A 16,410-nucleotide genomic window follows, 5' to 3' on the forward strand; every position below is an offset into this window, starting at 1 on the left:
TCAAATATATAAGGAAACGCAAACAAAAATAGACGTGCCCCCAACTGCGCAGTGGACACTTTCTAACCCGTGCCCTATATTTGTAACATAGACTATTTCCTTATTTCATCTCCACTCCCACACAATCTTTCTTGGGTGAGGAATTCGATCAGACTAACCTTTAACAACTGAAAGCATGCAACACATTACTGCAGTTACTGATATCAGCTTTTTTTTTGCTACCTCATATCAAGTTGCTATATTTTCACAGTGACACATAATGGTAACAGAACAGACTACTGATAGCCTTTTTTAAAGATTGGACGAGGCACTGACCAATATTGTGACACAATGTTAAACCTCACTGTGACAAGAGGCGTCTGCACCTCTGTAAACTCTTCACAAACAGCTTAGTCACTGTTTCCTGCCTGTACAGTAAGGCTTGTAAAGTACAAATATTTTTGTATCTTTTTGTGTGTGGAATAAAGTTTTGTAAACCTTGATGACCTTAAACTATTGTCTAAATAGAGATTCACTTAACATTACAGTCTATTGACAGAGCTACAGTACAGTATCGTCCAGGGAACACAAATGTTCATTTGTGAGAACATGGGATGGAATACGTCTTCTGTTTGCATGTATTTGGTTATAAGTTAAACGAATCATGAGCCTCACATTGCCCTTACAAACTTTATACTTAGCAATATCATGGGTTAATTATTAATACATGAATTTTATTAATACATAAATGCAAGAAAGTCACTGAGGAATCTCTCCAAAGTCATTCATTGATATCTCTGAAATAAGTTACCTATGAATAGCCTGGTTCAAACGAAAGGCAAAATCAAATGTAAAAGCACCCTTCTTTCAACACAGTGGCGGTCTCTGCAATACAAACAAGAATACTGTATATATAGCATCCTCACATTTGTATTTTCCTTCATGAAAGAGCAGTTGCCCGATGTTTAGTACCACAGCAACTTAATTTCTGACCCACTGCTAGTTGTTGCCGTAACAACTATTTGCTGTACGCGTCATGCTGCACGCTGACTTTCACATTCGGACATGCTGTAGTAGAGTACAGCAATATGCACGGAGAGCCATCAGCCAGGGATCGTGTCAAACAGCCGAGTTCCCCTTGTCGACTCTGAGTGAGAAAAGAGATGAGAAAGAATAGACATGACTGCAATGCATAATATTAATAATAATAATAACAAAAAATAAATGGAATGAGAGAAATAAAAACAGTGGCCAGACTGTAGATTAAATTACAGTCTTAAAGCGCATACAACACTTCTACAGAAACAGCTCAATTGGTGTATTCATTAACCGAGTAAAATGGCGTAGGAGTCCAATAAATTATACATTTTCCATGACTTTGTAACATTGAAAAGCTACCTCAAAAACGAATTTCCGTCCAAGTAACAATAAAAAAAAGTGAGACTTTGAAGTAAAATAGTTGACTGTTTAAAATGCAGCAAAATTAGTGTTGATGCTTCCATTCAAATTATTAAAAGGAAACAACAAAAACTGCAACTTTTCAATATCAACACTAAACTACTTAAAATGCCTCTATGTAGCCATACCGTGGTTTATCTTGTACTTTGCCACTGAGATTAGTTGACGATATGACATCTGGGCAAAGTTCCACTGTTATCCTTGCAGCAGAAGTTACATATACTATAAAATCTTTAAGTGTGGGTATGCTGTTTGATTGTGCCACTTTTCATGTTGGCAAACTCTTCCCCGTCCATTGAACACTTGAGGATGTCAGCAGTTTGTCTCTGTCATAGTCACTCAGTCACAGAGAACGGTGGCTTACCACTTACGTAGCTTCTGTGTCCTGCAACCTTATTGGTTGTGCATATGCGGAAAAATCCTGAAGCATATACCATTGCAGTTTGTGAAGGAACAGCTGGTTGGAAGACTTTCTACCTTCCAGTAAAACAGTATACCCCCAAACTTCAAAAGGTTAATGTGTCTCTTAAATTACTCTTAACCCAGAAGAAGAACAGAGAAACAGCGCTCAAACATTATATGTAGACAGACAGCAAATTATAAAATTATATTCGATTATTTGTATTCACGTTCACATTAAAAAGTATTTATAAGTGATTTCTGTCAAAACTGACGAATTCATTCTATTTTATAAAAAGAAGGAAAAAAGACTTGTAGGGAGGAACACATCTTTATTGAAGTGACTCATTTTACATATTTTACAACAAATAAATACTATGCCAGCCACAAACACACATGTACAAATATATAAGGAAACGCAAACAAGAATAGACGTGCCCCCAACCGCGCAGTGGACACTTTCTAACCCGTGCCCTATATTTGTAACATACACTATTTCCTTATTTCCCCTCCACTCCCACACAATCTTTCTTTCTTTCACACAATTCAGATGAACCATGGTTAAATATTATCATAACTGCGCACTATTCTGCATTAGGGTGAGGAATTCGATCAGACTAACCTTTAACAACTGAAAGCATGCAACACATTACTGCAGTTACTGATATCAGCTTTTTTTTTGCTACCTCATATCAAGTTGCTATATTTTCACAGTGACACATAATGGTAACAGAACAGACTACTGATAGCCTTTTTTAAAGATTGGACGAGGCACTGACCAATATTGTGACACAATGTTAAACCTCACTGTGACAAGAGGCGTCTGCACCTCTGTAAACTCTTCACAAACAGCTTAGTCACTGTTTCCTGCCTGTACAGTAAGGCTTGTAAAGTACAAATATTTTTGTATCTTTTTGTGTGTGGAATAAAGTTTTGTAAACCTTGATGACCTTAAACTATTGTCTAAATAGAGATTCACTTAACATTACAGTCTATTGACAGAGCTACAGTAGAGTATCGTCCAGGGAACACAAATGTTCATTTGCGAGAACATGGGATGGAATACGTCTTCTGTTTGCATGTATTTGGTTATAAGTTAAACGAATCATGAGCCTCACATTGCCCTTACAAACTTTATACTTAGCAATATCATGGGTTAATTATTAATACATGAATTTTATTAATACATAAATGCAAGAAAGTCACTGAGGAATCTCTCCAAAGTCATTCATTGATATCTCTGAAATAAGTTACCTATGAATAGCCTGGTTCAAACGAAAGGCAAAATCAAATGTAAAAGCACCCTTCTTTCAACACAGTGGCGGTCTCTGCAATACAAACAAGAATACTGTATATATAGCATCCTCACATTTGTATTTTCCTTCATGAAAGAGCAGTTGCCCGATGTTTAGTACCACAGCAACTTAATTTCTGACCCACTGCTAGTTGTTGCCGTAACAACTATTTGCTGTACGCGTCATGCTGCACGCTGACTTTCACATTCGGACATGCTGTAGTAGAGTACAGCAATATGCACGGAGAGCCATCAGCCAGGGATCGTGTCAAACAGCCGAGTTCCCCTTGTCGACTCTGAGTGAGAAAGGAGATGAGAAAGAATAGACATGACTGCAATGCATAATATTAATAATAATAATAATAACAAAAAATAAATGTAATGAGAGAAATAAAAACAGTGGCCAGACTGTAGATTAAATTACAGTCTTAAAGCGCATACAACACTTCTACAGAAACAGCTCAATTGGTGTATTCATTAACCGAGTAAAATGGCGTAGGAGTCCAATAAATTATACATTTTCCATGACTTTGTAACATTGAAAAGCTACCTCAAAAACGAATTTCCGTCCAAGTAACAATAAAAAAAAGTGAGACTTTGAAGTAAAATAGTTGACTGTTTAAAATGCAGCAAAATTAGTGTTGATGCTTCCATTCAAATTATTAAAAGGAAACAACAAAAACTGCAACTTTTCAATATCAACACTAAACTACTTAAAATGCCTCTATGTAGCCATACCGTGGTTTATCTTGTACTTTGCCACTGAGATTAGTTGACGATATGACATCTGGGCAAAGTTCCACTGTTATCCTTGCAGCAGAAGTTACATATACTATAAAATCTTTAAGTGTGGGTATGCTGTTTGATTGTGCCACTTTTCATGTTGGCAAACTCTTCCCCGTCCATTGAACACTTGAGGATGTCAGCAGTTTGTCTCTGTCATAGTCACTCAGTCACAGAGAACGGTGGCTTACCACTTACTTAGCTGCTGTGTCCTGCAAGTCTGTATCCAGTCTGGTTTAGCATTGGGTTAGAAGGCAGAGAGCAACTGTTAGTAAGGGACATTACAGTATGAAGTGACGGGGCAACTATTTTGTCATGCAATTACAGGGGATTCATAGTCTTTATCAGCATTGTCACTGAAAGATAAATAGAAGGAGAGGACAACAAGCATTGGTGCTTTATGGCAACAGGGTTCAAGTTCAAAGGAGTGCATTGCAATGCATAAGGTTCAACAATTCTCCTCAAATAGTCAATATTTGACCATTTAACATTTACTTGTTAGACTTTTTTAGATGCCGGAAGCACTGGGTACAAGCTAGTTGGTGGTTTTCAGGCTTTTTACATGCTCAGTGGTATTTAACACGAAGGTATGAGACAAGGACCCTTTGATAATAAAGAAGACTGAATCTAGAATAACATACTATTTCCACTGTTTCATCTCCGCTCCTATTTCCCCTGAAGTATCTGAGAGGGTGTTTGTGAGCTGCAAGCAGACCCTTTAACCCCTTTGAAATGTAGATTGAATTACTGCAAATTACTGTATTTTCCCAAGACACCACCTCACCAATACTCATGTACGGTACATGCTCTCAGTAGCAAAGTAGCGTGACTCTGTTTCAGCACTGAAAAGAGTCTCAAGGAGGACATCAATGTGGATGGACGTTTGCTCAAAGTGTGGAGCTCTGACATCACTCTGCAGGTCAATGTTGTTTTCTTATCACAATGAAGCTTGTTTTTTTCTAACATTCAGTAACTCAAAATATTGTACTTTAAAGCCAGTATGTGTATGCCTAAAAAAAAAAAAAAGTACAATGTGGTCGTAGTATCAATAAAGTACCCTGCTGACTGCCGATGACTTGGTGCACTTTGCAAAAATGCCTCATGCTAATTGCTATAGCTCGCTTAAAGCTATTAGTTAGTTAGTCAGCTGCAGTTACAGGTTGTTAGTGCAAGCTACCACAGTCCATTTACTACATGTTAATTATATTTAGGGATGCACCAAAAAATTTCGGATCGAAATGTTATCGCCGAAACAACGCGGCCGGAACAGGATGTTGTCATGATGCAAGCAACAACCGCAGCAACTTTCGGCCGAAAATGGCCCAAAAGTGCATTTTTGTGTTTTCAGCCGAAGATTTTCGGTGCATCCCTAATTATATTTCTACTTCTGATGTCACAGATGAAAAATTAACCAGTTTACAGGAAAGGCCGCATCACAGACTGAATCAGGGAAGTCCATATCGGTCTTGTTTTATGTTGTACAAGAAGACAGCCAAAGGTCAGTCAAAGGTTAGTCCCAGCATATGAACATTCGTAGCAGCGTTGAAGGAAGGACTGAATAACATAACCAAGTGATCAATGCAGGCAGGTTAGGGACTTTACCTCAGGCATGCAAATTTGTGTATGCCCCTCTCCTCGTCATACCTTGGAGCAGAGTGAGAGATGTGTAAACATGCCTAATTAAGGCAAAAGGACTAAAGGTTTTGGTCCCTGTTTTCTCTTTCTAGTGTATTTCTTCATTAGGTCTGCCAAAAAATATTTGTCTCTGTGAAGTGATTACAGCATTTATCTTTTACCATGGCCTTTAACAAAGAGAATGTCAAGACAGAACAAAAACGTCTCTAAAGGTACTTGCAGTTTCATATAAAACTTCATCCCTGCTTGTAACTGATTACAAACATATTCTGTAAATGTCAAATATCGTCCTGAAACGTGTTTGTCTGAACTTTTACAGACATAACAAACTGCTTAGAACTAGCAGCTTCAACTGACAAAGCTGGAGTAATAATTAACAGAAGTGCAGGGGGGAGAAGAATTGCAAGGTCACAGGGTTCATTTTCATACTGCATGTTTCAAGATAATCAAACAAGAAAATCACAAACTGAAAATGCCACAATGGAGATATTGTAGATATTTCTATATTTCCACCTCCAAAAAAAGTTTGATATAGTCTCACTCACTTGACGATGCTGGGTGGAATGTGGACGTACTCCATGGGGATAATTTCTCCAAGCTCTCGCAGACTGTTCACATACTTGATTTTACTGCTGAACTTGGAGCTGTAGAAAATAGAAACCATAACCTTATTTTTTTCAGTGATTTCTGTTTAAATGAGCTGATTACAGGAATCTGGTGGGATGAGTTGACTCATATTCAAACTGACTCATGTTATCAAACTGATTCTCTGAGCCATAAAGTTAACCGGTTTTGTTCTGTGCCACTGTCAAGTGCTAACAGATAAGAAAGCTGTGATTAGGGTCAGTGTGTTCAGGTAACATGGACATAGTTAAAAAAAATAAATAAAAAAATCATAAAGTCCTTTGATGTCTGAAATGCTGTCAAAGATTGAAAGTATGATGCTGAGTGAATCACAACAACGTGACCTTATGAAGGGCCTGGTGATTCCAAGCAAAGTCCGTATGAACCAGGAAGGGTGAACAATGATGAACATCTTCAGGTTTTTCTTCAGTCTGTGAGACAAGAGGAGAGGCAGAAGGGGTAACTAATTCCTAAGTAAAAACGGTATGTCAACACCAAATGGAAGCAGTTTCTACTGCTCACAAGCTCTATTGACTTTTAAATGTACACTTCCTGTATATATACGTCAGATCTGCCAGTCCTTCGCCTGTATATTACTGCAAAAGTGGAAACAGTTCTATGTTGTGATTGAAAAAACAAACTATGGTAAACAGTAAATTTTCAGCAGTAGCAAGATAGCATTCATTTTACAGTGGTAACTGTGCAGCCAGATCTTTACTGCTTCTTTGACAGTGTAGTATTTTTAACTGGAATAGAATAACAGTAACAGGTACAGCACATAGTTTTTCACAATTTAGCTGTTAAGTGAAATTAGATGCTGCTCATGGTAGTGACATATTTGAGGTCAGAAAGAAAGGATTCATTTACATTATGGCATCAACATTTCAACTGGACACTGGCTTTGTTGTTACCATTTGTTACCATTAAGAGACAAAAGTTCAAATATGCCATAGACATAGTATATGTTAATATTTTTTAACTCCTTTTTTTAATATATACATACATTTGTGAAACTTTCTCCCTTTATATGCCAGTGTTTGTGATGGCATCAGTTTTTTTTTGCAAAAAATAATAATCAAATCAATAATCTAAATGCGGAGTGTATTTTTCTTGAGGGGATTATTAGAGCCTTGGATATGTCGATGATTAGTAACAACACTGACTCTGATGGATTTCAGTTTGAAAACATATGCTAACATTTGACTCTGACTTAAATATTATGTATTCACTTAAGCAGTACTGCAGTATTAACATATTAGCAATATTGAGAAAATACACTCGTACCTTGGTTTTTAATGACAACTAGTAAGGGTGCTGCTGATTTAATTTTTTCTTTTTTTTTTTTTATTCTTAATTATAATAATAAATAATCTGCTTGCTGGAGAAAAACACTCATCATTCCTGTGATATCAAATCAAATCAATTAATCAGTGGACAGGATGAAACTGTAGGAGAAAATATTACGTAAAATATTATAAATATTTTACGATGCCATAAAACATTATAAATATTTTACGTAAATTATATAATTTAATAAATTGTAAATATTACCTTCTGTCTATCATTTGGTAGCACCTCTTCATCCAAGTAAAGCCAGGCATTCTCCTGCGGGGTGTGGCGCCATTCAGGTAAACAATCATGTAATCCTCTGCCACCATTAGTTCCAAGGTGCTTATTACATACCTACACATACACACAGAGACAACGGAGAACACTGTGTTAAGACTGGCATATGTTTATACATAATGACTGCAACAAAATAAAACTACTATCTATATTTTGCACAGAGCCTCGAACTCAACCATGCTTGAAAATCTTAATAAAATTCTCCCTAAAAATTGTAAAAGAGTAAAGATTGTTAAATGAATGTCTATAGTTTAGAAGTGAGATGTGAGCGTGACAATCAGGAGTAGACGTATTTTGTTCAGCACGTCCACATGCATTTGAGCATGCAGTGAAACGTTACTCACAGAAAAAGGTTTTCCATGACATAATTGTAATTGTCACAGTCGCTGTCCGGTAAGAAGCATGCTGCAAACACTATGATGGCGTTCTTCTCAGCATAATAACCTGAAAACATAAAACACAGACACAAAGAGGACAGTCACACTGGGACTCTCATTGCGGGGCATATGCACAAACACCCGTGCTTTAATCTTGTGAATCTTCTGCAAAACTTGTCCCGAAAACATTTGCTTGAATTTGCAAACAGTCCTTATCTGATCTGCCACGTCAGTTTGTTGTTGTTTTTTTTTGTTGTTTTTTTTAGAAGAAAATGCTCTGCCCGAAATTAAAAAAAATAATAATAAATTCCTGTCATAGTGTCTAAAATGAACAGTTTGACTTCCTGTCACCATTTAAATTTCACAATCAGAATCTCGGTGTATAAAGACACAGATGGCTCAGCAGTGTTCAGGAAGATAAGGAAATACTGATTAAGTTAAACCACACAAAAACTAAAAAGGTGCTTGCCTTTAAAAGAATACAGCTTAAAGCCATAAAGTCATTAAATAAATATACAGTAGGATTATACTAAACAAAACAAAACAAAACAAGATACAACTGAGCGGGGAGAAGAAAGAGGGCACTTGCAGACTTCAAAGCTAAAAAACATAAAGGAGAAACCGCTTTGTGTTTGCACACCTCCATGAGAAATGACTCTTCTGTATGGCTCGATGCACTTCATGTCAATGCGATGCTCCTGCTCTCCAATCACCACGCTCCTCCACAGCCTGCTGTCCCTGCTCTCCTCAGCTGCTCTGTGGCCTGTGGCACTTGACGCTGCTCCTGCACCTAAATTAGACTCATCTGAGTCCCCTGTTTGATGACACAGCAGCAAAACAAAACAAAAGAAAAAGGTTGGTGCAAAACAACCACATCTGTCTGCTCTCTTTTCACTTTTACTTTTTCTCGTATACTGTAAGTCTGCTGCTAGATCATGGATGCTGCTGCAACAACTACTGGAAAACTATATAAATTTACTACCATGTGTGTTTTTTCATCCTGTACAAGTTCAAGCAGGTGTGTTTGTGTGCCTGTCTGTGGTCTTGTATATTTTTCACCATGTCTGTTGAAATCCAGCGAATCAGCCTCATCCGGCGTGTCCAAATCATCTATGTTGACATCTAGGTCATCCCCAGTGTCCAAGGCCTCATCCTCTGTGTCCAGGGCATCTTCTGAGAGGAGAGACCCCTCACTGTGGTCCAGTGACACATCCAGTTGCGGAGCCGGCAACTTTCTCCTTTGATTAGAGCCGCCTGATACATCTGCTGAGGAGAGTTGCTCTGTCCAGAGAAAGTTAGTTTGGTTGTGTTTAGTTTATGACAATGGAAGAAGACAGAACTCAAAACTGTGCAGTTTTTATACGAAAAAGAGGAATACAGATATATGTCTCTTAGCCTTGGCCGGTAAAGTAATCCTCCTATTTTCTTTCTATGTGCAAAAAATGTCCTAAACAATAAACACAAAATAAAATTTTACTAAACCTACACAAACCTACAGTGATATTCATCTATTTTATCTTGAGCAACGTAACCTAAAGTTTAAAAGTTTAGCTTAAAACCAACACATTTTGTTTATCTTTCTGTTTACTTACCTTCTCTGTTTTCCACCTCCTCGGCAGCTTCCTCACTGGAGGCCATCTTCATCATCATCCCTGCTGCACCAACTCCTTGTTGGGAGTGTCTGCTCAGAGGCACAGAAATACAATAGTGATCCACAACATAAATGATCATTGCTATAACAAATACCACCAGAGGCACAACCACACATAGTATTGGGCCAAACAAACCAAACACAATCATCTACAAGGTCGAAGGATCTAACTTGCACCATGACACTGAGTCGGAAAGGCTTTACAGTTTGACTCCGGCTATAAAAGTCTACAGTAGTGACAAAGCAGACAGAAAGAAGCAGACTCACTGCTTCATTCCGAGGCTGCACGTGTGGGCTGAGGAAACAATACTGAGCAGTGTTGCCTCCTCCCCCCAACCAAAGCCCCTCTAACAGACTCTGATTAGCATAAGGCCCGCTAACAATAGAGGGAAGCAGTACAAAGAATCTAGTACACATGGTTATAGACACGAAGACACACAGGCACGCAATGTTTTTCCTTTTTTTAAAAAAATCTTTTAAGGGGACCTACCTTTCCCTCATCCTGTCTTCGCCCAGCATGAGTGACTAAACCGCTCTTTCCACAATGAAGTCACATGACCACTTAATTATGGAAAGATCTGTTGTGTATGACAGGGGAATACAGGGGAGGGTCTCTTGTATCCCAAAGAGGGGGCAGGACATCAGAATTACAAAGTAGGGCAAAACAAGCACCGTGATGCAACCGCTAGCAGGAACAACTGTTCTACAGTACATGCACACACACGTACAGCATATGTACATGTAGGTTGTAAACCGATTCCAGAACATGACTTTTGTTTGGGATGTTTGACTTGATATGACAAAAGCCTTTCTTTGAAACTAATCACTTGCAAACCGGAACAAAGACTTTGGATTTTGTACTCACCTCTACCATTGTAAATCACCGTTACATGGGGATCTGACCCACGTGGTCAGGGGACATGATTACAAAATAAAATACAGTTTAAATCTGGGTATGTGAGTATCGTCAATTATCGCTCTAGTTTCATGAAGTATTCAATTTAAATGAATTGAAGTCTGGACATAGGAAATGTCACCAATCATGTTTCTTGTAACCTTTGTGGAAGATACACGTGTGTCCTGTATTATATGACTTCCTATTCATTAATTGACTTTATTGCTCTATTGCAGAAATAAAACGGTAAAATAGTTAAGAAACTAATCATTTAAACTGAGCTGCTTCCTTAAATCATCCACTGTCGATGTCTCACAATTTCTCACAAATAGAAAACTCCCATCATCACGTTTCATCTTTTTAGAAAGGACAGTGAAAGAAGATCTTTATCTGTAATAACACTGTCTCGCAAAGGGCAGCTTACAAAGGAGATCAATTATTAGCCAATAGGTCATATTATGAGATCCCAGACAGCAGTGACAATAAAAGTTTTACACAGTGGCGAAGCCCTTAAATTTACAGAGGAGCAAAACTGAGTCTGCAAGAGTGAAAGCTCACCTTGACAGGAGGAAGTTAACATATCCCTCCGTCACATATTGTGCATGATCTTCTGTCTCAGAATGGACGTCTGATTGGTAGAACGGCTGCCCGTCAAACTGAGATTGACCGCGGTCGGACTCATATTGACTCTGACCGTCAGTTTGATACTGAGAGTACTGGAGTTCAGAGGTACACATAGAACTGGAGTCACCTACATACTGGCTTTCAGCTACATACTGACGACTGAAGCCTGCATCATCCACGCTGTACTTTGCATTAACTCCCGCTTCAAAGTAGTCCTCAGACTGCTCAGATCTGTACTGTATAGCTGTGGCATCAGTTGTAAACTCAGCATAGACATCTGTGGTATTCTGGTGACTGCTGGATTTGGCATCTGCGCAGGCTGGGTAGCTACATTGGTTTTCAGTTCTTTGGTCAATGTGGTGGTAGTTGTAACCGTACTGGGTTTGACCCTGAGTTGTGTTCTGACTTCCTGTCCACTGGTATGCAGCATTTTCGTTGGTTGGCTGGGATGAGAGCTGTGATGTCACGTCTTGGTGTCTTCTTTCGTGGGAATGCAGAATTGGCAACGAGCACAGAGAGAAGGAAATAGGCAGAAAGCATTAAATAAATAAATCAAATTATCATTGTGGAATTTCTTCAGCTTCTTTACATCACTGGTATGTTTAAATCACTGTGGTTTACATTAGAGGCACCCAGAGGAGTTTTTAACTACTCGTTTTACAAGCCCCCGTTTCGTTGTTCAAAGACTCTCGTGCATGTGTGTGGGAACGTGGGTGACATGATATGAGATCTTACAACTATTCCACCAATCCAGAGGTGGCAGTAATGCACCAAAAACACAGAAATCCACCAAGAAAAAGGGGAAGTGGTGGGTATTAAGCAACTTTCACTACAAAACATTCACTGTGTGACACGTAATGTCAACAAAAAGTTTGTTTATCTAAGTAAAAACTCCACAGGATGTTTAAATTCCAAAAAGTATAGGGATAATATAATAAAAATTGAAGGCCACTCACTTATATAAACCCTATTAAATTATTGTGTGCAATATTAAAAGTATATTTAAACTAAATACAAAAAAACAACTACACTAAATGGACTCTACATGGACCACTTTTCTACTCTGTTCCCTGGGTATTACATATGCACACACTCTCACACAGAGTTGCATAGACATACACACTCAAACCAACGAACACCTTGTAAGAGAGCTAGGGGAGCTGCTTCCATTAGCTGTGGTGGGGCTTGAGCTGTAATGAGGCAGGTAATGCATATTTAATGAGGCATAAACAGATTTATAAACACACACGCGCGCACACACACAGGGCTGCAGATCAAATCTTCCTGCTGAACACACATAAAACAACACCCACAAACACATCTGTATCTTATTTACACATACAGTAACATACAGACACAGAATCTCCCAATCTTAAACTACTGTCACACACACACACACATTTATATTCCTTCATTCTCTCATCCTTTCTGTCACTCACTCATCCGTCCAACACACATACACAGATAGGATCACTCAGTTCCTCTAGAGGGCCCTCTAGCTTGATTCATTCAGTAATGCTAATATTCCTCTGACAGATACTATTTGTGTGTGTATGTCCATCTACAAGTATGTACATGTGTACGGAGTATGTATGTACAGATATACTGTATTTACATATTATTTATTTATGTATTAATTTATACATGTACAGAGTTATGTAAATTTGTATATACAGTATGGAGTGAGAATGTATGCACGTACTCTACATGTATGTTCCCATTATGTATGTATAAAGGAACATGTGGATATGCCCCATAATGTATATAGGTTGGCATGTGTGTTGTATTTAAGTTTAAGCTGGAAAGTATGAGTGTCCCCACAATGGACTTTGGTAGATGTGTCCCCAAATGGTATGCAAGTAGGAATTTATGCTTATGCATGTCTCCAAAATATATGTACGGCACAAATATGTGTGTGTGTGTGTGTGTGTGTGTGTGTGTGCGCGTGTGTAGGTAGGAGTGTGTGAATGTCCTCAGAATGCCTGTATGTGTTGAGAGTTATTAGTGTACGCGTTGCTTACCTTAGAGCAGGCGAGTAACTGTCCAGTTCATGGTCTCCAGTCTGTTGTTCACTAGTCCACTTATCATGTCCATCAAGGCCATCAGTCCTCATAGGTTGTAAATCACAGTAATCCACTCTTTCCTGTATACACCCATCCCTCTTTGGCTCAAGTGTTTGTAAATCTGTTTGCTGAAACGAACAGCCTCCGATCAGGTCCTCAGTAAAACTCAGCAGGTCAATCGATCTCGACTGTTTTAGGAAGCCATCTGTTTCCTCGTCCTGTTCTTCCTCTGCATTCTCCTCTTCCATTAAGTCTCCAGAAAATGGTAATGCAAGCCCTTTGTCAGTAGAAATACACCCTTCACTGACTGGGGTGGCAATCAGAGAGCTGGTGTGGGAGACTGAACTGTTGGTAAGGTCAGGGGATTGTGGTTCAGATGTGGTTTGAGATGTCTCCTGTCTCACTAACTGATCCCCCCAGATGTGAAAGTCACCCAAGGAAGTAGGACATGGTGGAGGTACAGATGGTGACTGCCCACCCTCATCTGAATCTTCCATTGAGATCTGTGAGTGGACATATACTTCCTCTCTGGTTTTCAGGAAGTGATCTGATGGATACCTCAGTGATGGTGATGCACTTCGGGTCACGATACTTGATTCACTATCATTGTCCTCTGCCGGTGCTTGACTGCAACCTGTTGGCCTTGAATCAGACTGATGAAAAGCTTCAGAGTTATTTGTTGTTAGGTTGTGACTGGTCACTTCTGGCACCATGTGATACTCGTTGGCATTATCAAGGCTTGCTTGGTAATGAGTGGATGAGGGAGCTTGATTCTGTTCCGTATCTGCTATAGGTGCACTCTCAATTCCTCTGATTTGGTTTGGCCTGCTTTCCGGCGCCTCCTTCTGGTCTTGATGCACACTCTGGACCTGAGTTTGCAGTACTTTAGCAGCATAGGCCAGCATACCAAATGTCTCCATGGTCTGTCTTGTTCCTTTTGATGGCCTGTCACTCGGTTTAGGCCTATCATTCCACTCTGTTTTGGCTTCTTTTACTGTTCCAGATACAATGATGTATTCCATTTCTGGACCTGAGAATGAATCAGAACTAGACCCTAATTTATCTTGGCTGCCGGTGCAAAGGCTATCAGGGCTGTTCAATGTTTCTTTCTCCACCCCAGGACTGGAGCTCAGGGATGTGGCTTCTGTTACTTTATGATCCATATTTCTATTGCTTTCGTTATTAGCCTCCCTTTGGCTTTCAACAGCAGGCTCATCTTCTTTATCTAACATTTTTATTGGTAGATTGTGTGATGATGAAGCTGTTTTTGAGATATCATGTTTCTCTGAAATAAGACCATCCCAGCTCACACAGCTTGGGGATAATAACTGGTTACTTTGGATTTGAGTTTCGGCAACTTCTTCGGCACTTTTGGAAATTTGTTGCGTGGCAGTGGGGCAGTCCACCAGAAGAAATGGGGAGTGATCACTGGGCTGCTCTATCCACTCAGCCTCCTCTGATCCTTCTCTTCTTTTGTTTTCATACTCACTCTCAAGCAAACTTTCCAAACTTCTTGTCATATGATCCAACTCACTAGTTTCCTCAAACAGGAATACCTGGTTGCCTGACTGTTCTTTATCTGAAATATCTGCTCTGTATTCAGTCTTTCTCAGACTATCTGCCTCCTGATTATGACTGTTCCTCTCATCTGTCTGAATGGGTTTGGACACAGCTATAAAAGGGCTAGACTGCCCCTCTAGCTGTATCATGTCTATGACAGGGCTGCCATGTGTGTCCGGTGAGGATGTCAAGCTCCATTCACCAGCTCCCACATTGTCATATTCAGAGGTGGAGGTGACCATGCCATGGACAGATAGGTCCCAGGTGTCAGTGCCTTGGTAAAGGGCAGCCTCATCTTCTGAACATTTAGATGCTGAGTCCTGCAAGACAGATTGTGGGCTCTGAACACTCTGCATGTCATCGTCCCCTGTTTCTTCACTCTGTGTACTACTTTCTGCCGCCTCTATGACAATTTTCACATTGTGTTCATTACCTATCCACCCAGCTTCCTCAGATGTCTGATTAAGTACTTTCTGCAAACTGTTCTCTGCCTCTACACCTTTCTTTTCTTCTGCCTGTTTGCTTGCATGTGTCTCATCAGAATCACTGGCATCCAGTGATCCCATGCGACTAAAGTCCTTTCCATTATCAGGTCCTTCTGCGCTTGCAATTGTGGAAGAGCTGTCTTCCCGTATAGTAGTATTCCACATCTCCATTCCACCATTAGAGTATCCTTGCGGACTTTCCACAGACGTGCCACTCCTAATATTGGGGGTTAGCCCAGAGAAGGAACCCGAATTATCAGACAAGTTGTCAGGGGTTGTGAGAGGCGATAGACTGTCATCTCGTATTGTCATATTCCACATATCTAGTGATTCAGGATAAGATGTGGTGGTTCCGCTATCAGATTTGAGAAATCCCTTCTGGGCTGAGTATGTCCAGAAGTCCAATATCTCCGTCTGTTGATCTCCTTTTTTTACTTGGACCCCTTCGTCGTCTTCTTTAGATGTGTCTGGTGTCAAAGTGTTGAGGACCGTTTTCTTTCTTGACAAAGAGGACATTCTTTCTTTTGGTCTGCTGATACCAGCTTTGTATTTTCCATTTACTTCATCCTCTGGCGGTGTCAACTGAAGATCAGCAAAGGTAACAGGATTCCACTGATCGCGAAGTACAGCCTCTGTGTTCCAGTTGTCATATGATTCAGTTTGCTCAGTGATCAGACTGAGCTGAGGTTCAATACACTTTACCCTCTGGTGGGCATTATCTGACTTTAAGATTTCTTCTCTGCTTTCTTTTTCTGTCATATCACCATCTGAATCTTTGTCTTTAACTACTTCTACAATATTCTGTGGGCTTTCAGAGTCTTTGGCTCTACTCCAGACATTATTTATATCACTGGAGAATCCTCCATGTGTGTCAAAGCCAAGTTCATCCCAGGTCTCTGACAAAGATGATGACACACTGTCTTTGTGCTGTAGGCCATTGATTCTTTCAACAACATC

At 39.6% G+C, this 16,410-nt stretch overlaps 1 protein-coding gene across 1 annotated transcript; it reads right to left on the bottom strand.

The window, feature by feature from the left end:
• Nucleotides 1–3,286: 3,286 nt before the first annotated feature.
• On the bottom strand, nucleotides 3,287–12,147 carry LOC311493413 (protein prune homolog 2-like). Its single transcript, XM_084552062.1, has 9 exons — nucleotides 11,280–12,147; nucleotides 9,768–9,856; nucleotides 9,235–9,456; nucleotides 8,816–8,989; nucleotides 8,143–8,242; nucleotides 7,724–7,855; nucleotides 6,517–6,603; nucleotides 6,094–6,192; nucleotides 3,287–3,426 (listed from the first exon to the last, which is right to left on the bottom strand). The coding sequence occupies exons 1-9, from the start codon at nucleotides 11,456–11,458 to the stop codon at nucleotides 3,399–3,401; spliced, it is 1,110 nt and encodes a 369-aa protein (XP_084408188.1). The 5' UTR covers nucleotides 11,459–12,147; the 3' UTR covers nucleotides 3,287–3,398.
• Nucleotides 12,148–16,410: the final 4,263 nt, after the last annotated feature.

The sequence above is a fragment of the Chelon labrosus genome (assembly GCF_963514085.1).
Source record: "Chelon labrosus genome assembly, chromosome: 9".
Taxonomy (NCBI): Eukaryota; Metazoa; Chordata; class Actinopteri; order Mugiliformes; family Mugilidae; genus Chelon; species Chelon labrosus.

Coding starts and splice junctions, on each gene's coding strand:
- LOC311493413 (XM_084552062.1), bottom strand. CDS start 11,458: ATGTGTACCTCTGAACTCCAGTACTCTCAGTATCAAACTGACGGTCAG. Junction 8,990..9,234: donor GCTGGATTTCAACAGACATG/GTGAAAAATATA, acceptor GTCATCAAACAG/GGGACTCAGATGAGTCTAAT. Junction 8,243..8,815: donor AAGAGTCATTTCTCATGGAG/GTGTGCAAACAC, acceptor TTATGTTTTCAG/GTTATTATGCTGAGAAGAAC.